Source organism: Electrophorus electricus, chromosome 2 (assembly GCF_013358815.1).
Source record: "Electrophorus electricus isolate fEleEle1 chromosome 2, fEleEle1.pri, whole genome shotgun sequence".
Lineage (NCBI taxonomy): Eukaryota > Metazoa > Chordata > Actinopteri > Gymnotiformes > Gymnotidae > Electrophorus > Electrophorus electricus.
In genome coordinates this window covers 29,065,107-29,090,144 of record NC_049536.1, presented here as the reverse complement: position 1 = coordinate 29,090,144, position 25,038 = coordinate 29,065,107, and the positions used below count along the sequence as shown (strand labels likewise).

At 38.3% G+C, this 25,038-nt stretch overlaps 2 protein-coding genes across 4 annotated transcripts; both read right to left on the bottom strand.

The window, feature by feature from the left end:
* Window positions 1-590: 590 nt before the first annotated feature.
* On the bottom strand, window positions 591-13,105 carry LOC113574617 (LIM and senescent cell antigen-like-containing domain protein 1). Of its 2 annotated transcripts, XM_035534209.1 has the most exons (11): window positions 12,772-13,105; window positions 9,739-9,898; window positions 5,885-5,951; window positions 5,681-5,801; window positions 5,096-5,245; window positions 4,099-4,249; window positions 2,453-2,545; window positions 2,183-2,231; window positions 1,831-1,906; window positions 1,039-1,198; window positions 591-905 (listed from the first exon to the last, which is right to left on the bottom strand). In XM_035534209.1, the coding sequence occupies exons 1-10, from the start codon at window positions 12,939-12,941 to the stop codon at window positions 1,060-1,062; spliced, it is 1,176 nt and encodes a 391-aa protein (XP_035390102.1). In that variant the 5' UTR covers window positions 12,942-13,105; the 3' UTR covers window positions 591-905; window positions 1,039-1,059. The 2 variants fall into 2 exon arrangements, with proteins under 2 accessions (XP_035390102.1, XP_035390103.1); XM_035534210.1 differs by lacking the exon at window positions 591-905 and having other exon boundaries at window positions 1,045-1,155.
* A 1,032-nt stretch (window positions 13,106-14,137) lies between these two features.
* Window positions 14,138-23,402, bottom strand: asb18 (ankyrin repeat and SOCS box containing 18). 2 transcript variants are annotated; one of them, XM_027005652.2, is made up of 5 exons: window positions 23,132-23,402; window positions 17,555-17,822; window positions 15,091-15,607; window positions 14,804-14,917; window positions 14,138-14,677 (listed from the first exon to the last, which is right to left on the bottom strand). In XM_027005652.2, the coding sequence occupies exons 1-5, from the start codon at window positions 23,334-23,336 to the stop codon at window positions 14,492-14,494; spliced, it is 1,290 nt and encodes a 429-aa protein (XP_026861453.2). In that variant the 5' UTR covers window positions 23,337-23,402; the 3' UTR covers window positions 14,138-14,491. The 2 variants fall into 2 exon arrangements, with proteins under 2 accessions (XP_026861453.2, XP_026861451.2); XM_027005650.2 differs by lacking the exon at window positions 23,132-23,402 and adding an exon at window positions 20,288-20,588.
* Between the last annotated feature and the right edge of the window lie 1,636 nt (window positions 23,403-25,038).

Below are 25,038 nucleotides of genomic sequence, written 5' to 3'. Positions count from 1 at the left end.
ATATCACATCTTACATATTTATTAGTATGACAGTACATATGCTACCATGGAATCAATCCCACAACCTTGGTATTACTATGCTCTCAGATATTTGTGACTTTTACTTTTAAAGGTACTTTTCATAGATAAATGTGGGCCGTATCACTAAACAAAAGGCCTAGGGAGGATTGTTTATTGAAACAGCTCTTGTAAAGGTTAGGGTTAGTAATGTTAATAATGTAACCCTAACGCTAACCCTAACAGTTCCTGTAAAGGTACTGGTGATCACAGTGGTGATCAGTGTTCTTCTGGGATCTCTAGAACACCCAGTTAAAACCCAATCCTAATCCAACCATAACCTAACCTAACCCTAACCCTTACGCAAACTCAACCCTAACCCAACCATAACCCTTACCCTAACCTAACCCAACCCTAACCCAACCATAACCCAACCCTAACCCTAACCCTAACCCTAACCCTAACCCAACCATAACCTAACCCAACTTTAACCCTTATCCTAACACAACCCTAATCAACCATAACCTAACCCAACCCTAACCCTAACCCAACAATAACCTAACCCAACCCTAACCCTTACCCTAACCCAACACTAACCCATATCTAACCCAACCATAACCCAACCCTAACTCTTATCCTAACCCAATCCCAACCCAGCCATAACCCAACCATAACATAATCCTAATCACGTCCGCTTGGCATGCAACCACAAACAGCTAAACACTCATTTTATTTGTTTAAAATTACATACATTTGATTTTTATATAATTAATTATCAATATTAATCTTACTCTTATATTCATTCTTATTCATAGTTTAGCAAGAGTGACAAATAAGTGTTGCTATAATCCATCTTGCAGATGAGGAAGAATATATCAGCAGAAAATATCTGAAGAATTGTGCTAATCCTGAAAAAAGATGAAATTTAAGTTACTGTAAATTGAAAATACATATTAGCATTGTTTGTTATTCAGAGTTGATAGTGCACTGAACAAATATTTTTTCAAATTTTTAAATGAGAGAAAGGAAAACACAACTAACCAGTTAGTTAGTGCAGGACAATCACAAACAGATACCAGTCCTCTTTTTTCGGTCCTTGGAGTCATGTTCCTGCTTCGTTAAACGACGTTTCAGATCTTCTGGCATTTTTTCATAGCACTGTTTACAAACAGGCTTCAGATCAATCTCCACAAATTTATCCCTGGTTGATTATAGACACCACAACAAAACAGAGGTAGAGTAATAAAAAGGGATGGAAAAATTGAAGAAAAACTGGGATTTTACCTCAGGTTCTTTACAAGGTTAATGCCATGGACCTTTTCCCCAGTTATCTAGTGCTCCCTCCTGCTGTTAGTCATGCTGGAGCCTCTGTTAACTATGTTAGCTGCTTAGTTAAACTGTTGTGCTATTGATTTGTTTACCTATCGATTGGCTCTACCAAGAGTCACTAGACATGTGCACAACTATTTCTGTTTTTTTTTTTTTTTTGATACATGGTATTTTGTAAAAAGTATAATGCTTTTGGGACATGGATATAAATTCATGTAATGATGAGACCAGAGGAAGTGTATTTTTAAGTAATTTAAGGTAAAAGTATTAAATACATAAAATTATGTTAATGCCAGAGATACTGTTTAAGAGGTCAATCTAAATAAAATATTCTGTATCATAATTGGAACTGTATCTTCTCAGGATTGTGATAGATCATCAAAAATGTTACTTGTCTCTCTTTATTATTGTAAACATCTACGCTAGGAATGACTATTATAGGTTTACAACAGACACAATTTTAGACACAATGATGTTCTTTACTAAGCATGCGAGAAAACGTACTTTAGGGTCAGCTTGCTACTGCAGGTGGAGCAGCAAAAACAGGTGATGCACCAGGCTTTATTCAGTGCTGAAATGACTGAAAGGAAAAACCAATGGAACTGAAAATAAACATAATACTGCAATACAAAGTCTGTACATTATAATCACTTTATAACACTCTTATGGTTATGTAACATTATATCCTTTTAATTAGACATAATAGTCTCCAAATAATACATTTGTTTTTATTCTGAAATATGATGCATGTGGACAAATATGGACAAATGATCTATTATTTATGTTAAATAAAGTCACAGCTAAAATCAAAGAAATAGCATACATGGAACTCAAGCACACTTGCTCAAAACAATACCTTCTCCCTCAATGACTCGGTTGCAGTGGTGACAGACATCCCCGAAGAGCTGGAATTAATAAGGTAGTTATAATTAACTAATGTAAGCTAAATAATAAGGTAGTTATAATTAAAAAATCGGAAAGTTTGTCTCTCTACAGAACAAATGTATCTTATATTTCTCACATTTGAAGCAACACACATGCACTGGTGTTCACAGTGGAAAACAGAAAGGCATACATTTTTTTAAAAGACAAAAAATTAAAAATAATCATTATTTTAGATATTTACCTGATTGTAGTGTGTCTCACAGTAAGCCAAACCTCTGCGCTCATAATGCCGGTGGCCCAGAAATGGTTTTTCACACTTAGAACACACAAAATGCTGTAACACACACACAAACAAACACACACACACACACACACACACACACACACACACACACACACACACACACACACACACACACACACACACACACACACACACACACACACACACACACACACACACACACACAAGTGTGGCTGTTGATTGTCCTAAACAGGCTAGCTTATGTAGTTGTTATAAATGATATATAAATGATCAGGTAGACTTGGAGACGCACCAAAAAATGCACCCTGACAAGGAAAAGCTTACAAAATTAAAAAAAAAAATTGGTTCAAAAGTAGAAGTCAGAGAGGTTTTTGAAAAAGTTTCATCCAGTCATTCATATTTTATCTATTCACCCATTTTTGCACAGAATGGTAAGTCATGTATCCTATTTTCATACGGTCATGAAAGGCTAAATGCACTTTTATATACCTACACTGAGATTATATACCTACACAGAAATTATATATCTACATTGGATTTTTCACCAAATCACCATATAAATACTTTAGGCTGTAATAATTCCTGCCGCCTCTGTGACGTTTCTATGCAACCTGAGGCAGTTATATATTTATTTGTATGACAGAAACAATTTCCAGTAAAACGGTATTGATCGTGAAGTGAAAGCAGAAATGAATGTGTTTTTTCACCTGCTTAAATATATGTCTGTAGTTGAGTTGAAGTTTTGTCAGTTAAAGAATCACAATATTACAGTTTACAGTTTTTTTTTTACTTTAAAGCAATAGGCAATAGCCTGTTTTCTTTTATGTCAGTCTTTCACTATATATATATATATATATATATATATATATATATATATATATATATAGTATCATAGAATACATGTGTGTTAAGCCCCAGTACCTTCACAAAAATACTCTGATAAAAGAAGCTACCAGACAATTGATAAAATTAACTGAATTGACAGTTATAAACATTTTGAATTGATTAAAGAGGCTGAGCCCCCCTTGCGTATGGGTGAGAGAACTTAAGAGGGCTGGGGTAAGAAAAAAGAAAAGAGAGAAAACGTCGCCACAGTGACTCACCAAGCCAAAGTGTTTCATACTTCCACTTACTGTATTGGCTAGGACATATGCTGAGAATTATATGGATTTCTGAATGGCTCCTACAGTAGGATCTCATCTCCATGTAAGTCATAATACAAATTATATACACAAACATCACACTGAAGATCTGCAAACGTCTCTAAACCTTGTTTGTGTACGAGTCGATAAGAAAGACACTGAACAACAGAGGTGCTATTACTCTTATTTTACGCTATTAAATAAGAGCATACATTATTATTAAGACAGATGAAGATCAGATTGCATTTTAGCAGTTCACCTGTTTTACCTCCTCCAGTTGTTCCAATACACCCCCATAGGCATCTAATCAAGATCCGAATACAACAAGGAACTAACAAGGTAAATACACAAGGGATTAAAAATAGTGTAACCTTTATGTTTACCCAGACCAAACAACTACATACATTCCTCTCCTGAATCAGAAATTCTCACTCTGTCTATAATATTAGTAGATGCTGGGTGATGAAACTACGTGGTTACCTCAACATGCCATTGCTTGTCCAGAGCATTGACCACCCTGCCTTCTATGGGTCTCCTGCAGGCTCCACAGATTGGCACACCCATCTTATCATGGCACGGCAAGCAGTAAAGCTCATGTTTTAGCTCTCTTGCATCAGCAGTCAGCTCTTTACTGTGGACGCATGTACATAAGCACATCAACATAAACAACCACAATAAAGTCTGGAAAATATTAAACAATTCAACAAGTTACTTATGCAAAGTTATTGTAATTTATAGGTATTTATTTAAAGAAACATATAGTTTGATATCATTTTAAATAGTGGTTACACTGATAAGAGAAGCTATCAAGGAAGAGCACGACTGGATAACAGGGGGCGGCCATCTGATACAACCAACCAGACTAAGAGATGACCAGGCTGTCATGGCTGATTTGAAGAAAAAGAGTTGCAGTGGCTAGGTGACACATTAAGGCAGGACAGTCTACTGAGAACCATAATAGAGGGTAGAAAGAAGGTAAACACATACAGAGACCTAAAAGAACTATTAGGTGTGACGCAGAGGTGTGACAGACAGGCGTGACACACAGGTTTGACCAGCAGGCGTGATACAGAGGTGTGACAGACAGGCGTGACACAGAGGTTTGACCGGCAGGCGTGATGCAGAGGTGTGACAGACAGGCGTGACATAGAGGTTTGACCGGCAGGCGTGACGCAGAGGTGTGACACACAAGCGTGACACAGAGGTTTGACCGGCAGGCGTGACGCAGAGGTGTAACGGAGACGTGCCTGTCATTAGCCTGTTAGCCTTGCTCAACTAAGGCAATAATTTCAGGAATATAACACTCAGCTGCATGTTATAGGATGATTTATCTAATATTATAAGGGCTTTATTCATCCTAAACTAACATGACCAGTAGTTAAATTATAGACTAGGCAATATAAATTCCAATCCTTTATGCGAATATAAAAAGATGTTTGGTCTGACTGACTAAAAAAAGCTAGATATTCATACTCACCCACATTTGGTGCAGCCAAAGTGGTCAGGGTGGTAGGGGTCATTCTTGAAGATAAGAGGTCGTTCATCAATGATGGTGTAACACTTCTGGCAAATATATCTGCCAAGTTCACTGGCTTTCTCACGGTTGTGGCATGGGCGACACAGAGGTCTGTGAGAGGTTGAGTAAGAATAGTAAATCCCACATAATAAGACCTGTTCTAATGGTTGAAGGTTCTCATGGTCAAAGGTTTGTATTGTCAAAGGTGTGAAGCTTTGTCAAATTGGTAGCCCTCCCTCTTAATAAGGAAGTAAAAGTGGCATATAAATGTATTAAGTTCAACCTTTTAAAAAATTTTTTATCTGCTTCCTTAATTTGGTCTAATTGTCATCTAGTTAAAAATCCATGAAGCAGTGAAAGGAAAGGAAGACAGATTTAAAACTCTTTCTTAAAAACCTCATATGTGTAAAAGCCCAGTGTCAGATTTGCTATATCACTATTCTTATATTAGTTTTCAGAAAATAAAATTAACCATTTCCACCCCAGCACAAATTGGTGAGTCATCCTGATGTTTACAGCCAGGTGGTGACATGGTACTGCACTCACCTGCCGGCATGCTTTGCAAAGCCAACATTAGCGAGCACAGCCAGGCAGATATCACAGCAGAAACAGTCTGGATGCCAGCTACTGTTCATGGCCTTAATGACACGGCCAGTAATGAACTCCCCTGTAAGCAGAGCGCACTAGTGCAGAGACATGTAAAAGCCAAAACTTTATTCAAACGAATCTTAGCAATGTACGTTTACTCACCACACTTATTACAGCAAGGCGCAAACAGCATCTGGAAATCATGCTCACAGTATTTTCTGTCCTCAAACTGAAAGTAACAAAGCAGATTAACTGGTCACTGTTTTACTCTGAAGGCCAGGTCAAAATTAAAATGTAATCTTAATAAACAAACATAAGATAGACTTGTGCTGATCACCACAATTAGAACTCTCCAGTCAAAATCTCAGTCTAATAACCCCTAGAAGCATGAATAATAATAATAATAATAATAATAATAATAATAATGATAATCTTTATTTAAATGTCAGTTTTCATTGTAGACCAAGAATGTAAATGCAATTATATTAGTACAAACTCTAAACAATAAATTGAAATAGAATAAAATGGGATTAAATAAAAGACTAAAGCAGGCTAAACTAATTTGTCTTTAATATACATTTTAAAACACCTATAGAGATTGTATTCCTGATATTCTCTGGAACATTATTCCTCTAAATCACCAGGTCAAGCAATGCAGGTAGAGCGGGGGCTAAAACACCTGCTGATTCCTAGGGAGTGCATGTACTGATATTCTGATAAATATGGAACTTGTTCTGGATAAGACCATCTTGCAAAATGCTGAGAGCCGCTCTGTGTCAAGTGAGATCCTAGCTGAGGGGGCATTTACAGCAAGACCTGCTGATATATGCTATATGTGGCATGAGCTAACCAAAGGGGTGTGTCTGTGGGCACTATGTGTAAATTGCACCTATAAGCAGATGTAGTGTAATATTAAAGGGCAGTGGATGTGACAATGCAGTACAAGTCCCTACACTCCCCTGCTGGTTCACAGAACACTCAAGGGGCTGCGGTTACTTCTGACCAGATAGGGGACTCTTTCCTGGTCAGCAAGCCTGACAAGTATGATGGCAAACCCAATGATTGGATGGGATTTCTGTCACAGTGCTCCTTATACTTTAACAACTCCCCTCCTGCTTCAGACCAAGCATGAATCTTGTTTGTGATCTCACAACTATCAGGCAAGGCTCTGGACTGGGCCAAAGCTGTGTGGCCAAAGATGCAAGCTGCATCTTACAGCTACTTTGAGCAAGAATTCTGTGCCATTTTTGAACATCCTCTTGAAGGGAGATCTAAAGGAGACCGCGTCACCTGCTGCGGCTGGATTTTTCTTTGTAAATAAAGAGGATGGTGGACTAAGACCATACATAGATTACAGTGGTCTGAATACAGTCACAAGAAAATATCCTTATCCGTTGCTGTTAGTTCCAGTTGTGCTAGAACAATTACATGGAAGCATCCTACTTCACCAAATTAGACTTCAGAAGTGCTTACAACTTCATATGCATCAAGGAGGGGGACGAATGGAAAACAGCATTCATCACTAATACGAACACTGCGAATACCTGGTGATGCGTTTCAGCCTCTGTAACACCCCCTCGGTATTCCAAGCATCAATGATGTCCTCCGTGAGATTCTAATTTTGTTATAGCTTACATTGATGACATTTTAATTAACTCCCCTGATCTCATTACACATCACATATGTTCATCAAGTCTTTAGTCATTTTTTTAGAAAATCATCTATACATAAAGAACGATAAGTGTGAATTCCATACTGTCATACCCCCTAGTCTAGACTCCATTTTCCAGGATCCTCCCAATAACAGCTCTCCTGTCGCTCAATCCAGATCCTCCAATAGTCACAGGCTCACCAGATTTGCCTCTCCTGCCTCTTACTGACTTATTCCACCTGTCCCTCATTTATGTCCTCTCTGTTTAAACCTGTCAGTTCCCATTCACACTTTGTCTCTCCAGTTACTGACCTGCTTTGCTACCTGGTTTTCGTCTCTGTTTGATTCCTACCTGGTATGTCTGTTTTGTCTCGGATTGTTTCTGCGATTCCCACTTTGCCTGGCCCTTGTGTTCTGGTTGTCCTCTCACTGGTTTTAGACCTCTGCATGGCTAACAAATCCCATTCTGGTTTATACCTCTGTCAATAAAACTGAACGTATCTAATATCTGCAAGCATCTTATTCTGGTCCTGTACATTACAATGACAGTGTAGCTATTTCCCAGGAATCACATCAATCATGGCCTTGCACTTTGTTCTACCTGCTCTACTAGATGAGCTACAGTAGCTCATAATGTTTAACATAAATATTACATATTTAATGTGTTTACACATGTTCACATTTGATTTAATACACTTGTCACTCACTCTCACAGCATTGAGAGAATTAGAAACAGTCATTTCTCACATTTACTTTCATGACTAACAAAACTTGTGAATATTTACACTGCCTGGCCAAAAAAAATGGTCACCACCTGGATTTAACTAAGCAAATAGATAAGAGCCTCCCATTGGAAAATTACTGCATGGGTGATTATGTTTCAGATGGCAACAAGTTATTTAACCCTAACTGATGCAATGAGTAGTTTCTCATTTGTTAAACAACCATGTTGAAAGACACATCCTGTGGTCGTGGAAAAGATCTGTTTCAGAAGGGTCAAATTATTGGCATGCATCAAGCAGAGAAAACATCTAAGGAGATTGCTGCAACTACTAAAATCGGGTTAAGAACTGTCCAACGCGTTATTAAAAAGTGGAAGGATGGTGGGGAAACATCATCTTCAAGGAAGGAATGTGGTCGGAAAAAATCTTGAATGATCGTGATCGGCAATCACTTAAATGTGTGGTGAAATCAAATTGTAGAGAAACAACAGTAGAACTCATGGATATGTTTAATAGTGAAAGTAAGAGCATTTCCACATGCACAATGCGAAAGGAACTCAAGGGGTTGGGACTAAACAGCTGTATAGCCTTAAGAAAACCACTTTTCAGTGAGGCAAACCGGCAAAAACGGCTTCAATTTGCTAGGGAGCATAAAGATTGGACTCTGGAGCAATGAAAGAAGGTCATGTGGGCTGATTAGTCCTGATCTACCCTGTTCCAGAATGATGTGCGCATCAGGGTAAGAAGAGAGGCAGCTGAAGTGACGCACCCATCATGCCTAGTGCCTACCATACAAGCCTGTGGGGGCAGTGCTATGATCTGGGGCAGTTGGTCAGGTCTAGGTTCACAACATTATGTGCCAAAAGAATGAGGTCAGCTGACTACCTGAATATACTGAACGACCAGGTTATTCCATCAATGGATTTTTTCTTCCCTGATGGCACGGGCATATTCCAAGATGACAAGGCCAAGATTCATCAGGCTCAGATTGTGAAAGAGTGGTTCAGGGAGCATGAGACAACATTTTCACACATGGATTGGCCACCACAGAGTCCAGACCTGAACCCCATTGACAATCTTTTGGAGGTGCTGGAGAAGACTTTGTGCAGTGGTCCAAATCTCCCATCAATACAAGATCTTGTGGAAAAAATAAGGCAACTCTGGACAGAAATAAATGTTGTTACATTGCTGAAGCTTGTGGAAACAATGCCCCAGCGAATGCATGCTATAATCAAAGCTAAAGGCGATACAACGATATATTAAGAGTGTGACCTTTTTTTTGGCCAGGCAGTGTATTTTCCTGTAGCCTAATGGAGTGGTGAGTAAGATGTTTGAATGCTGGCGGGGAGGAAGCACACCCTCAGAAGCTTAGGTCGCCACATTTACAGCATTTAGTTGACACTTTTATCCAAAACGACTCAAAACTGAACACAACTTAAGGGTTAAGGGTTTTGGTCAGGGGCCTAACAGTGACAACTTGGTGGTGGTGGTGAGGCTTTAATTGGCAACTGTCCGATGACTAGTCAGCTACCACTGCCCTGCTACACTTGTACCAATCTGTAAATCTCTATGATAAATCAAGACACAATGGTAAATGCATGACTCCAATATTTGTAAAAGGCAAGAAGAAGCAGCAGACCTACCTCATAAAATAGCCCTTCTGGAAACGGTTGGAAGCATTGTGCACATACAAAGCACTGTTCATGGTACAACTCTCCATTGCTGTTTACAATTTTCTCGGCAGGGGCAAAGCCAGTCTTGCAAAGTTCACAAATAGCATTAGCAAGAGCATTTGCCATATTGCTGTGGAGACAAAAACAAATCATTTGGTTGACATGATTAATATAATACATAGAATTTTAATGCACATTTGTAAAAAAAAAAAAAATCTTGACAAAAATCCTACTGTTTTGTAGCATGATACTGTGGACAGCATTTAAAATAAATAAATAAATAAATAAATAAATATATATATATATATATATATATATATATATATATATATATATATATATATATATATATATAAAAATAATTATTTATGTATTTATTTATATTTTCAAAATACTCAAAACACTTCTGTTTGGGGAAGAGTGAACTGTCCCACAAAAATAAAGTAATAACCTGTTTGTTTGTTTTTTTGTCATTGTATCTGTCAGATGCTCACCCAGACAGAGGGACACGCCCACTAACTCACTAACTCTCTCACACACACATGCCCTTCTCCCGAACCCCTGATTACTAATCATGAGCACCTGTGCCCTGTTTATTTAAAGCCATCCAATGCTGCATTGCTTGTCAGTATAGTGCCTAAGAGATGGGCTGTGTGTAATGGGGGTAAATGGGGTCAGATGCTTGGAGATAAGAGGTTTGGGTTTTATTGTAATCTAAATCAGTAGTGAAAGAAAAAGCCACAGGGTCAGAGCCAGGAAAGTGAGATCAGGGATAAGCACAATCATGGAGTGAATACAGTTTGAATCAATAACCAAAAAAAGCAATAAAAAAACAGGCAGACTAATCTGAAGGGGCAGGCAAGAGACAATAGTGAGAAAATGCAAAACCCAAGATCTGGTACACAAAAGGGCAAGACAGGAGAAACCACTCATAATGCTCAGTGAAACTGGAGGCAATACTTCGTAATGGGAAGAAGGAGTAGGCAGGTTTAAATACTCTGTGAGTAAAACAGGTGCTGTTAATCTGGTGATGACCTGACAAACTGTCTGACTGGCTGGGTTATTAACTGGGTGACTAATAGCATTTTGGGAACTGTAGAGAGCTTGGGACTTTGGTGGCATTACATTGTGCCATGAGCCTTTACTTCCAACGTATTTTTGCTTTTCCTGTTGCTTCTTAACCAGCTCACTATTCTGCTCATTGTTCCTTTGTTTGATGGAGAATAAATACGCTTTCTATTTGCTCTTACGTCTTGCTCCCTCCCGTTAGATCATAGCGTGCTTGAGTTAGGCTGTTGACTGGTTTAGTGAGTCCTATTCATTTAATTTCTGCTTGTTGCTTTATATAGAAAACCAGATTTGCCTCATCATAGTTTTAGATTTGCCACTTCTCACTAAAAACTGTAGGTACTGAAACTTGCCTAGTTCAGCTGTTTATGTTCCATATTCTTTGACGGAAATGCTTGCACTGCAGGTGATGACACTAAAGCAAAAGCAGTCTGCCATGGCAAATAAATAAATAATAATAAATCCTACAGCCTAACATCAACATTCTTCTGCATCACATTTCAGAAGACTGGGATACATCATTAATTATAATTTGATGATATTGTTCTTGAAATTGATTAGTGTTTCCTGTGATGCTCTAGGAAAAGTCACACCCTATTCACACTGCAGCTTCTGAGGCTGCATTGATTAATTCTGGTTTACCTTCCTGAGAGGAGGGACACAGAACAGGTTCACAAAATCTAACACCATCATGTATAAATCGTTTCATGACCTTGAGAACTGCCACTAACAGCATGAAACTTGCAAGTTTTCATTTTTTAAAAGCACAAAAAAGGAGCAAGAGCTCATAGCCTACTACATGTGTCTATAAGCTAAAACTAAGGTTAAAGTAAACCTAAATGTGATTCTATTGGGCTAAGTTAAGAGTAAAGCTAAACGTGTCTGTAGGCTAAAGATAAGAGTAACGCTAAATGTCTGTTGGCTAAAGGTAAGAGTAAAGCTAAATGTGTATAAGATAAAGCTAAGGTAAGAGTAAAGCTAAATGTGTGTGTAGGCTAAAACTAAGGTAAGAGTAAAGCTAAGCTTAAAGCAACAATAGTTCTAAGATATTTTATTTTCTTCAGTGTTTAATGCAGGTTGTAACTGATAATCTAGGCTTCATTGTCCTTTTATAATATTTTTTATTATAGATAATATAATATGCAAATATTGAATATGAAAAATATAACTAACTATAAAACAAATTAGGTGCTAGTGACTTGCAGCAAGCTCCTCGCTGGACACCAGAGGAACATTCTCATGCATGGTTCATAATATCTGCTTATGGAAACTGAGGGCAGAATAACACTGTTTATGTTAACATACTTCATTATAAAGACTGGATCACATAACTGCTAACTGGATACAATGGAATTAATGATTTTATCCTCCCAAAATAAAAACAATTAGTTCTATAAATATGACAGTTGACACCTCAGTAGCATGCTACTGGGGCACTTGTGACTAAAGTACCTGCTGAGGTCATTTAGGACCAAACCATTTTAGCTGCAGGAGGAGAAATGTGTAACCAGTTCTAAAATTACTTTTCTTTTCTTTTTTTTCTTCCCCCCCCCCCCCATATTACTTATAATAAATTATAATTATGTGAAAAACTCCATATATGAAAATTTCCTTTCACTGTAACTGAGGTCTGTCATTTTGTCACAAGTCTGTTTGCTATCTAATTTCCTTTACTAACTAAAGAAGTCTTTTAATAGCATATTAAGAGACACAGAATGAAGGAAAAACCCACTGCAATCTGAGTGAAGAAATTATTTCAAAGTCTTATTGACTTAAGCTACACTGATACATTACAGTACCTGCATGGAATGACTAGATCTGAAGCTGTGTCCCCCTGATTATGGTTTTGTGTAGCTGACATCTATAATAACACTGTGACTCTCAGCACAAATAAAATAATGACAAAATTCAACTTGGAGAGAAATGTGAACTCACAAGCGAGCATAGAAGTCACAAAACTCCTTGTAGACTTTTATGTCACTACGTCTCCTTGGAGATTTAAGGAGTGGCGCTTCTGTCTCTTCACCATTCTGACTCTCCTGGACCACATTCTGGTGCACCCGCATGCCTCCGTTATCAGGAATTCCCTGATTCTTAGCCTCCATGGTGTATCACAACTCCCTGAGTATTCCACAAGGCTTTGCTCAAACGTCCTACTGCGAGAGACACTAATTTCCGTGATCTCTACTCTGAAACTCTGAGCACTTATGAATCAAGGTTCCCACCACCTCATTCCTCTCTTCTCTCCTTTTCTTGCTTTGTTGAGGGCTGGGACAGTCTTTCAAATTAAGAGCCTGACCTCAACTGTAGTGTGGAGAAGTCAGTAGCAGCCAACACTGCTGACTACAGTATAAACTACAAATGACTACAGATTAAGACAGGTGTACATAGTCATGGACTATTAATAATATGTCATGGACATACAGGTGTACATATATAATATGTCATGGACATAGAACAGACTTTTTTGCCATTATTAGGTTAAAATAGGAAAAAACAAAAAAGAATGTTCAGCAGCTGTTTCACTCAGTATGAACCCAAGTCATTGTTATCCCTCTCCATTTCAATTTCTTTATATAAATTGTCTGAAATTGTTATAGTCACAGGGGACTTTTAACCAGCAAGTCCATTCTTGCTTTGCTGCAGCACTAATTTTTTTGTGACTCTACAAATAGACTGGGGGTCTCACTTCTAAAGTAGGTACTAGCAGCTGTCACTCTGCATTTTCAAAGGATGGCATCAGTGTGGGGGGACACATTTCTCCACTGGTCTGACCTTGTTAGCCCCGTCCTCAAGAGGACAGTACTTGTGTATCAATACCCACTCAATACCTTAAAAGCATTGTTGATTATAGATTTTAGCCTGATCGTTAAGATGTTCTATACATTTACTTGGTTCTAATTATATGAAACTGGTCAATTCTTTATTTATGATCATACCCATCTACTATTAAAATTATGTTTATTGAGGATGTTACTTCACAATCTGCTGTTATGACTGCACAAATCTGGCGTTCCTTTTTTTTGTGCCTAATGACATTCATCATATTCAGGACCCTAACCCTAACCATAACACTAAAGCCTAACCCTAACCCTATCATTAAAACACTTTGCCTTCTGCTGTCTCATTTTCAGGGACCTTTTTGTCCAGTGCACACTCCCACCCCCACACCATGTGAAGTTAGGAAAATGCACTTTGCACTGTCCTGAAAATAACAATTTGTCATGGCACTGTGCTTAAGACATTGCAATTATTTTTTCATGCTTGCATGACAGAAATGACCACTGTGTTGGAGGACGTCCCACCCTGAAGAAAGAATTTTATTTGTGGAAAAAAAAAACTATTCAAAACTATATATTGTTTTAACAATAAACAGTACAACTCTTAAACTTCATACTATAATAATCAAGCACAAACTGAGAAATTACCACCGGACTTTGTATACAAATTATGCATTTTTTCATCAAAATTCACTATGATATGGAGTGATTACATATCATATAGATAAAAAGATAAATGAAGCATAGATTCTGACAAAACGCAACAAATTGTGTTTAGGGAAATACTAAACAGTTTAACCCCCTGCTGCCTCAAAAGTACAACTATGACTTTGTTGTTCATTCATCTTCTGAAAGTAATGTTGACTTTCACTGTTCTAGCTGATGTAGCCTTTAGGTTCTAAAAGTAGATATTCCTGTAGCATCATTGGAAGAGGAAGCTGGGGAACGAATAAGTAGCAATATTTCCCAAGGTGTTTTCTTACTGTAGATCTACACAGGTGCTGTAAACTGCGCGGTTTATTTTCCAGCGCAAAGAGAGATTCATAAAATGTCCTGTAAAGCTAGGGAAATAAATATAAGTGTTTAGTTAGTTGTGCTTTGTAATATGCAGAATTTTCCACATTCTATTATTTTTTTGCTGATAGTGGAAACAATAATGAAAACAAAAGAAGTACTTCACCACCTACATGGAAAATATCCTCAGGTATGGCTTCAACCCATTTAGATGTTACTGGAACATCATTGTAGGAGTTCAGTAGAACCTCTACAGTTTTAGGTGCTGCTGCACAGGCTGTTAAGACCTTAAAAACAAAAACAAAATTTAAAATAAATAAATAAACGCAACAAACATACAACAATGAATAAAATGTTCTAAATTACTGAGCAAATGTAATGTTAAATATTACATTAAAATGTACTAAAAAATAATTACATAAATAAATCCTGAATTGCCTAAACCATCTAAATGACCAACCTTAAGCAATGCCTGTGGCCATACTTTAATGGACCCACGGTTTAACAGTGTCTGTACAACAACGTGTGGCTGCCGCTCCTGACGGACCACAGAGCTTTGCAGCACAACAGACAGTGGTGAGCAGCCATTGTAGTCAATGGCGTTGACATCTGCCCCATGATCCAAAAGAAGCTGCACCAAACTAATCTGGACGCTGCGGGCAGCTTTATGCAGAGGAGTGCGATGTTCCTTGTCAGCAAGGTTAACATTAGCTCCATAAGTCAGAAGAAGACAGCAGAGTTGAATATGGCAGAGTTGGTCTTCCTGACCTCCCATCTTTTCATGGGCTTCCACACATGCGACCCCTAATGGCGTTTCACCTGAGCAACTGGTGTGATTGATATGTGCTCCATATCGCAAGTAGAGTTGGGCATGCTTTGTCAGGCCATGCCTTGCTGCCACATGCAATGGAAGCTCTTCCTCCTCCTCACTGGGCAGATCCACCCTGGCACCATGACGCACCAGGGCCTTAGCACAGCTGTTTTGGAAAAGAAAGTCACTTGTGATTAAAATTCAGACACCTTCCTAATAATAAGATCATGTCAAGGTTCAGGAACCTTAACCCTAACCTTAAGTGCCCCTGTAAGCTCAACTTTCAGGGCACTTGCTTGCCTACACTGACCACATTAAACAAGGAGAGTATGTAGAGGAAGGTACCACACCCTGGTCATGAGTTTGATTCCCAAACTGTTAAACTGCTAATTACATATAGAGTAAGTTGCTCTTGATGGGAATGTCTGCCAAATGTTGTAAATGTGAAATGACAAAATAACTAGCTTATATAAGTAACACCCATCCTGCCCTCTATCTGACTCTCTGTCTACCTGCACCAACACAAAACAAAATCTAATATCAGACCATTATACAGCTTCTCTCTCACCAAGCAACATCAGTACTTCCACTTGCTTGCTGGATCCAGTAGTGACATAATTTCTTAAAACCTGTGTCCCTGTCATTTCAGTTTTACTGAAGACATTGTCAGTGATCTCATTTGTTCTGTTGAATCTTGTTATATTAATCTTCTGCCACTTCTTAATCTTTGTGCAGCTGCAGATAAATACAATATCCTACATTCTTATCTTCACTCTCAACTAGAAGCACCGTTTATCCTAGTCAGGATGATGCCTCACTGAAAGAAGGCATTCTGTTCTAAACACAAATGTGTAAACCTACAAATGTTTGTGACGCTGCTTCCTGTTTTTGAAACTTTTTCACGCCAACACCACTGTTTTGGCATACTAGCCCTTACTGATCTCTAGCTGTTTATCCTTTTTTTTTTCCTTGGAGTTAAATACGTTCTACCTGGAAACCAGCAACTTCCATCAGACATCGAAAACTACTTTATCATCAAAAACTACATCCAAAGAACTACCAAAAACATAAGTAACATTAACATTTTGCTTTTCTATCATGGCCGCTTCCACTCTGCTATCCGTCGTTATCTGTGAGAAGTGTAGAGTCCATCTTTGCACATTATAGTTTCCTAATTTACACACCCTCGTACCTGGACATGCCTAATAAGCTATTCTACTATTGTGGTGACAGCTGTCAGCCAGAGGAGTGTTGGTTCCTCTCAAGATTTCTTCCTCATGCTTTAGGGAGTTTTTCCTTAGGCATCACTGAAGTTAGTCTGACCTGATGCACAAGTCGTCTACATCACCCAGCCAACGAGCTGGCAGCCAGTGGGTAGAAAGCAAGAGAGAATTCTAGCAATCCAATCAGACATAGTGAGAAGATTCCCCCTCTGCAAAACCTTTTGGGTATTAAGTTTAACACGAATAAATGTTAGCTGCTCCTATTACAGATATTTAGTACTTTGTAACAAAGTTTATTCTTGATATTTAAAAAAAACCCAACTTTTTTTTCTGTTCTTCAATCCTGAACCTAAATTGGAGAAGAGAGAAATCTCTCTGTCACGGGACACGCCCCCTCATGAGTCACGTGGTACGGCCTGCCGCGTGCAGGGGGTTCACTCATGTTTGTAGCCACACCCCCGTGAAGGCAAGCACCTGTACGGGGTTAAGTGTTAGTGTGTTTATGCCTATTTAAACCCCCGTCAGTGCATGCCTCACTGTTGGTTATTGTTTGTTTGTTAGCGTCTGAATGTAATACAGGTAATCATGTTTGTCTAGCCTACGTTAAATGCGTTAGTGTTAAGTGTGTCTGTGTGCATCGTTAATGCTGTTTGTCAGTGCCACCATCGTCTAAATGTTTTTGTGTCATTAAATGTTTCACTCTGTCGAGAGAGTGTGCGTTCTGCTTCACGCCCTTCGGCACTCGCGCATTCGTTACACTCTCTATGACAACCACATCGAGGCATTAATCTCAGATTTTATCAATCTGTAAACCATATCAAGGTATTAATCTCAAGATATGAATTGCTTGAATTCATAGAATTAAATTGGCTATAGATAATAAGTCATACCGAAGGGACTGGGGTGTTCTGCAGAGATGTAAGGGTGTCAGCCCATCCTCCGTCAGCTGGTTAGGATTGGCTCCATGTTCCAAGAGTAGCTCGGCACACTCAGTATTGGCATTTGCACATGCCTCATGAATGGCGGCCTTTCCTCCCGCGTTGAGATTGGGGTGAGCGCCATGCTCAAGCAAATACTGTAGGCACTCCTTAAAGCCTTGAGCTGCAGCTATACAGAGTGGGCTTGTCAGTTCCCGCTTATATTCCAAGGACCAAAGGCCTGCAACAGAGTAGTGTTAGGCAGTGTCAATTCACTCTCTAGGAACTATTTGTGTAATCTATATTTTCTGAGTAATCATATAAAATGTCTCTGGACAGCATACAGATCCATTTCATGAAAAAAATACAATTAGATGCTATAGTTATTCCTGTCAACCCAGATTTCTGAGCTCATAGCAACCATTCCCTTGGAAACCCAGCTCTGGAATCAAAGCAGATTAAGTAAAGGTTGTACATTTCATATAATTTATCATAGTTATTTTACCATCCTGAATTAAGCATGAAGAAACTCACTAAAAATCAAATAAAATTCTAATAAAATTCAACAGTAAAAGAAGCGGTACACATGAGAGAATACAATATTAATGCATAATGCTTTGAACTAATAATATTAAAGTTGTCATGATTTCATAGCAGCTACAGTAAAACTTTCTTCAAATGAACTCCCCATCACCACCATCAACATCATGACAAAGGGCTTGTTTTACCCGAAGGTCCAAATTTGGCCTCTGTATTTGCTTGCCACTGTAGCTCTTCACGTTTTACACTGTAAAACACATCAACATCGATATAGTTCCTTTTCAGAAAGGTACGAAGTCCTCTAGAATCTCCCATTACTACAGCCCTGTAGAGCTTCAGGGAGCGAATATCAGCCTCTCCTTCTTCCTTGTGGCGTGGCTGATGGTTATTAACATCAAGTAAGGCCTGCCGTCCATCCAGTTGTACAGTGGAACAAAGATTCTCCAATTGGAGGGTTCTCAACATCTCCTCTTAACTCTCTAATGGATAAGGTCTTCGGGGACTTTTATAGGCTTTGTCATATTTTCCTCTGGCTCCAAGCACTTTTGTTCTTCTATTAATAGCATTCCATTGCTGACCATCACACAGTCATAGCTTACTGGGTCCACATTTAGCCATTGATGTATGAGAGCACATAAATCCTGTCAAGCTGCAAATATGCAAGTCTGTATTCTCAACGTGATAAACCCAAAAGCTTTACCATGTGTTAGACTGTACATGATCTAGCTCTGTTTTTGACTGTGAACCCATCATATCAGTCTATGGCTTGTGTCAGGTGCACGACAGCTAAACCTTGCAAAATTAAGACTATACTCTTACCGTAATTCAGAAAATGCATAGTGAGGGGCAGTTTAGTAGGGGAATATAGTCATTGCTCAAGTTTAGTATAACTACCATAGTATAATATAATACCATAACGCCATATTAAAATTATTGATATCCACCCATCACTGGGCAAGAGCACAGCAGAGCCAATTTATGAAGGCTAAGCTCCCTCAGATGAGGACCATGATCAGCTCTACTGTTGCTAGGATGCATATCCAAACAGTGGTTTATTACAATCCTCTACAAATCCTGAAATGTCATTGTCATTCACACAGTAAGCCTTTAGATCCTTGCCAGGACAGGTATGACTTCAAACATTTATATTTGTTTTTGCTTAAAACAGCTGCATCTATACATTTTAAATGCTCTGATGTATAAACATTCATGCAGGTTATGTTCTGAGCATATATCAAAACATTCTTACCATGTAGGGTTAGAATGACCATGGTTTTTTCCTGAAAGTGCTGAAGTTTATACATTTGTATACTTGTATACTAGTGCATCTGCTTGTCCCAGTTTTTAGATGTTTGAGAGAAAAATAAATTAATACTAATGAATGAAATAAACATTTTTATTAGGCTTTGATGGATTTATTTTTCTACATTTACCTGACACATTTAACCAAAGCAAATTACAATTATGACCCAGTACAACTTGAGGGTTAAGGGCCTTGTTCAGGGACCCAACTGTGGCAGGGCTTGAAATTTCAACCTTCTGATTATAAGTCAAGTACCTTAACCACTGAGCTACCAGTGCCGCCTAGAATGAGAAATGTGGATATACTGAAGCAATTACAAGTAGGCTAGTTCCAAAAAGCAAAGAAATACATGAAGGCAATAATAGTATAAATAATAATAATACATGTGTAATACCATTTGAGTTTCTTATTTTGATTAAGGACATTTATCAGTGTTTTTGATGACTTAAATGAATACCTGTGAGATCATCAATTATGATAAAATAGGTGGCAATTCAGCTAACCTTCTCAGTTATTGTTTCATTTATATGACATTTCCTAATACATCTTTATTCCATTTCTTATGAACAATGAAACTGTTTTATTCAAGTTATTTATAGGTTTTTAAAATGGCTCTTGTTTAGACAGGTCTGGCTATGATGGCTATTTATTTTAACTGCTGATTCTAGCAATAAGAGTCTGTGATTTAAAGGAATTTAGAAAACTCAGAACGGACATCTACTTCTAAATGTGGCATAATGAGCATTGACAATCCCTTTCTGTTTGTTTAAAATGATTTAAAACTCCATGGCGTCCTGAGTACACCTGCCAGGTTAGACCATCCTTTGTCTCTCTCTCTTTTTTTCCTCCAGCACAAAACTCACCACGTTTCTGTGCAGTCCACAGCAGCTCATTACTTTGGAACACTAGAATCTTATTGAACTCCTCAGGGTCAGAGAAGCCATTCTGCAAGTCTCTCCAGTGGTGACCCAGCATATCGGCCAGGACAGAGGGACAAATAAAATCCATCCCTGGTTGCTTGTTGTCTCCCTTGCTGCTGTTCTTTTTACTGTCTAAAGAAGACCGCCTTCTGTCTGTGAGGCATGGAGAGGTCACTACATGACTGAAAACATGTGTTTCCCCACCTGCTGAGCACATCACTGCTACAGAAACCACTTCTCACTGCCTGGCTAGATTGTTACCTGCCTGCTTTATGACTATTTATATTATCACTGTTGCAGCATTGCTATTTCTAGCACAGATAACATGTGATTGTTGGAGAGTCTTGCTGTTCATATGACTTCATGATGTATTCCACACGGTGACTGGAGACACAATTAAAGTGGAGAGGTCAGTATTGTAAACATGTCAAATGTAAAGCCAGGTTGAGTGCTCTGGCACTGATATCACCATTGTGTTGCTCTGGAAATAGCAACGGGCGTAAGATAAAATAGCAGTGGGATTGTATTGTTCTCCAGTCACACTGGAGCAGAGGCAGGAATCTAGGGAGTGGTCATAGCAGAAACGCAACAGTCTAACCTTCAGTCCAACAGCTCCCAGTGAAAGAGAATAACAACCTTTTACTTGTGATCATTATATATAATTAAGAATGTTATGCTTTTGCAAACTATAATTTACATCTTACTTATTAGGTCATGTGGTTTAGACACCTTGCAAGTACTTATAACATCAACCTGATATTAATTCTAATTTGAGTTGCATTGTTCCAGTTTTGAGAAGTCAAGGGGCTGAGCATTGTGGTGTATTGTAGTTATAGGATGTGTGAATGATATGAAGAAATATATAATCAAAAGTCTATTAGGCTTAGGGTCAAATGTCAAGCCTAGAGTCAAATGATATAGTCTAGAATAATAAAAAACGGACACAAAACACAAAACAGCAGTAAACATGCACAGAAATAAAAACAATTTAGGGGAATTTAGGTTAATCAATTTTATGACAACTGGTAGTACTTTTATATATTTGGACAATATTACAAGTGTGCAATATCAAAAAGTGTAGGTGCATTGATATTTTAATGACTCACTAATAAAGAACAGTAGTGCTGTTTGTGAACTGAGAACTTGTAAGACTTGTCCTTTTGTCATTATGATTACATTCACTTATATTTATCAGTAAGGGTTTATCTAGAGCAACTTACATTTTTATCAGTATCTCTGCTCCCTGGGAACTCTACCTTCTCTACCAGGTGAACTACACCTTACTCAGCCTTCTCTGCCAGGTGAACTACACCTTACTCTACCTGCTCTACCAGGTGAAGTACACCTTACTCTACCTGCTCTATCTCTATCTGCTCTACACATTACTCTACTTGCTCTACCAGGAGAGCTACACCTTGCTCTACCTGCACTACCAGGTGTGCAGCAAGTTGCTGAATGCTGAATCCTTGACCCAGTGAGGGTTTGGCATATTTTGATTATAGTCCATTATAGTCCAGACCACAGTGGTCTCTACCAGGCTGACAAACCCCCATGCACAAGGCATGAGTGGTTAGTGAATGGTTTGATAAGTGTGAAAATGATGTCAGTACTATGCTATGGCTTTCAGTCACCAAACTCAACCCACCTGAGCACCTGTCTTTTTTACCACAACACCAACTGAGAGAATACCATTTGGAAGCATCCCTCCAGTACAGTTTCAGACATAAAATCTATGCCAACGTACAGAGCAGCTCTTATCTGATAGCTCATCACTTCACTATGACTGTTCATGTTGTTTTTTCCTTTGTCAACCCTGCCTCAGGTAAACACAGTTGTGTCTTTGGTGAAATGGAAACCAACAGTCAAGCATCTAATTCATTGGAGAAACTATCTTAACACCTTTCATTATGTTTCCCAGTGGTCTTTGGAACACTCTGACTAAACAGAGAATAGGAGCAGTCACAGTGTCATGCTTACATTCTCACTGTTCCTTGTTCTATTCAGGTCAATGAATAATTCAACATCAATCCAACACCAGTAGCTTACTGCCACTTCATTTCCATTATTGAGAACTGGCCTTACTGGCAAGAAGAGATATCACATGTGATGTGGATGATGTCTTTGGCTTGCTCAAGCCCAGAAATGGGACACTATGTCAGAAAAGATGTACTTTATTTTTCTTTATGTCTAAAAGATTCTTTCTGTGGAAAATCTATGGTGATTCATACTTTTGTCCTAAAAGTTAATTTGTATTTATATAGATAAGAATTTACAATTTGAATATACTTTTCTTGTACTACATTCAGCCTCCTGCATTGACTTTTACATGGATTTCACCATTTGCATATTTATATTTTTTCTTCCATTATACCATTGCTATCAGTTTGTTAGCATTTTGATAATAGTGTTTTCAATTGATTGCTGTAGTGTCTAGTGGATGGTCAGTACTGACTACACATTTGATTGATTTATATGTGTTTTGAATGGAAAATTTCATTATGTACAAAATTACTATATTTTTGCTTTTCCCACACAGTGATGCATTTTGGTAAGCTGAGCTTTTGGATTTGTTTTTAAGTTTATGAAAAAAAGGATGTGTTTTCAGAAAATATGTTTTACCAGTTGTGTATGTATCAGTGTATGTCTCAGTGCGTGTATCAGTGTGTGTCTGTCTCAGTGTGTGTCCAGCAGTTAAACAGTGACATTTGGCATGTACTCATGCCAAATTTTTATCTATCCATCTAACATCTGCTGCAAGAAAACACAAATTTGGCATTTAGGACTCACCCACCAACACAGCTGGAGAAAGCTGAACACTGGGATCTTTCATCCAGTCATCATTGGACAGCTCAATAACAGCATCTGGGTTTTCTTTGGTTAGACTTTTGAGAAGAGCTGCCACACTTTTAAAGTCCTTTTTATCCAAAGTACTTTTTAATGTCTGTACAAATACTGACTCCACAGAATAATCGAACCTTATATCTAAAGACATTATTTTACAACTGTGTTTTATAGTGGCCTCACCACTCTTTTGAGTCTACTTTTGTTTGTTTTGAATGAGGCTGAAAATTATTTTCCACTGTGAAAGTGTGACTCCGATCTAGGATTGCAGCTAATAATATAACAGCCTGGCTGTAAGCTGAATAGACGTCTTAAAATAGGACTGGTATGATCTAGGTCACTTCTCTTCAGTTTGTTTTTCATGGAACCACTTTCAGGAGAGAATCTAGTGTAGATCATACATTTTATCTGTATAGAGCAAAATAAAATATTTATATGTACAGTATATCATGCAGTAAACCCCTGTAAAGCAAAATAAAAGCCACTACCTTAATACTAAGAAGAGCAGAAGTATGTGTTGACCACATGTTATATTTGCAAGTTGCTGTCATTTTTGTGAGGCTCTCAATATGTGCATTGGTCAGTCTGTTTCTCTGTAGTTTTAGGAGCTGCCTTTTTGGTGAAAAGTTCCTAAATCTTTATTTGTATGATGTTATCCTTCTCTTTTGCTACCTGCTTTTCTTTTCTGGTGTTTGGGTATGGCACATGCTGGCTGGTGATTGGGTATGGCACATGCTAGCTTGTGTTTGGGTATGGCACACGCTGGCTGGTGTTTGGGTATGGCACACGTTGACTGGTGTTTGGGTATGACACATGCTAGCTTGTGTTTGGGTATGGCACAAGCAAGCTGGTGTTTGGGTATAGCAAAAGCTGGCTGGTGTTTGGGTATGGCACACGCTAGCTGGTGTTTGGGTATGGCACATGCTAGCTCATGTTTTGGTATGGCACATGCTAGCTCCTCAGACAAAAAGTCTGAAAACCTTATGTTGTAAATAAACCTAATAACCGAAAAACACAGCACTAGACGTTCCGCTGAAATATAGTGATCATATAATTGATGAGCTCACCAACATGTAGAGCAAGGGCTTGCATTACAACTTTGTAATTTGAATTTGTAATGCAAAATTAGGAATAAATACTAATTTATCCTTTGCGTGATCTGTGAGATCAGAATCAGAATGGGTGACATTAAGCATGTGCTTAGGAAATTGCAGAGAATGCCACATATTACTTTTACTGTGTTACTGCCATTTTATCACCATTTCATGTTGAAACTTCAGATCAAAAAGAATAGCAGTCAAATAAAAAGTCACAACTGTAATAAGAAAAGCTGATAAACTGTTGGATGAAGTAAATAAACATAAAGAGAAAACATGCTTGCAGTGAAATCTCCACAAGTTCAATCTGTTGACATTTATGCCTAGAGTGCTGCCACCTCATGACTAAAAGGCTCATAGCAGGGATGAGGGAACCAATTTATGTGAGCAACGTAAGCATTGTTTCTCATCCAGGTTCATAATATGTTGCTATTTATAACCTGAGATCCAGTGTGAGAACAAAAAGTTCAAACAAGATTAAAAGGAGATAGACCATTTTCCTGCTACTCCTACACTTCATGAGATCCATAATGACAGCAGTGGGCTACTACTAAGCAAAAGTGAATTATGACCACTGGGTTATATATATACATTGCAGTTTATATAGTACATTTTTATATAAAAGGTTTAGTATAGTAAACAAGGGTTCCAAAGAAACAGGATGTTGTGGACAGAGGTCTTTCAGAACTTCAGAAGCACTTTGTTTGCACAGCTGATGAAGGACTCTTACTATTTTTACCTCTTCTAAAAAAAAGT

Bases quoted from the DNA above. Each gene is read 5' to 3' on its own strand.
- LOC113574617 (XM_035534209.1), bottom strand. From the start codon at position 12,941: ATGGAGGCTAAGAATCAGGGAATTCCTGATAACGGAGGCATGCGGGTG. The intron at 4,250-5,095 runs GTGAGTATGAAT...ATGCGTCCACAG, and splicing joins TTTGGCTGCACCAAATGTGG to TAAAGAGCTGACTGCTGATG. The intron at 2,546-4,098 runs GTAACCACGTAG...TGTGTGTTACAG, and splicing joins ACAAGCAATGGCATGTTGAG to CATTTTGTGTGTTCTAAGTG.
- asb18 (XM_027005650.2), bottom strand. From the start codon at position 20,561: ATGTGCTCAGCAGGTGGGGAAACACATGTTTTCAGTCATGTAGTGACC. The intron at 17,823-20,287 runs GTGAGTTTTGTG...ACTCTGTTGCAG, and splicing joins GTGGACTGCACAGAAACGTG to GCCTTTGGTCCTTGGAATAT. The intron at 14,918-15,090 runs GTTGGTCATTTA...TTTGTTTTTAAG, and splicing joins GGCCACAGGCATTGCTTAAG to GTCTTAACAGCCTGTGCAGC.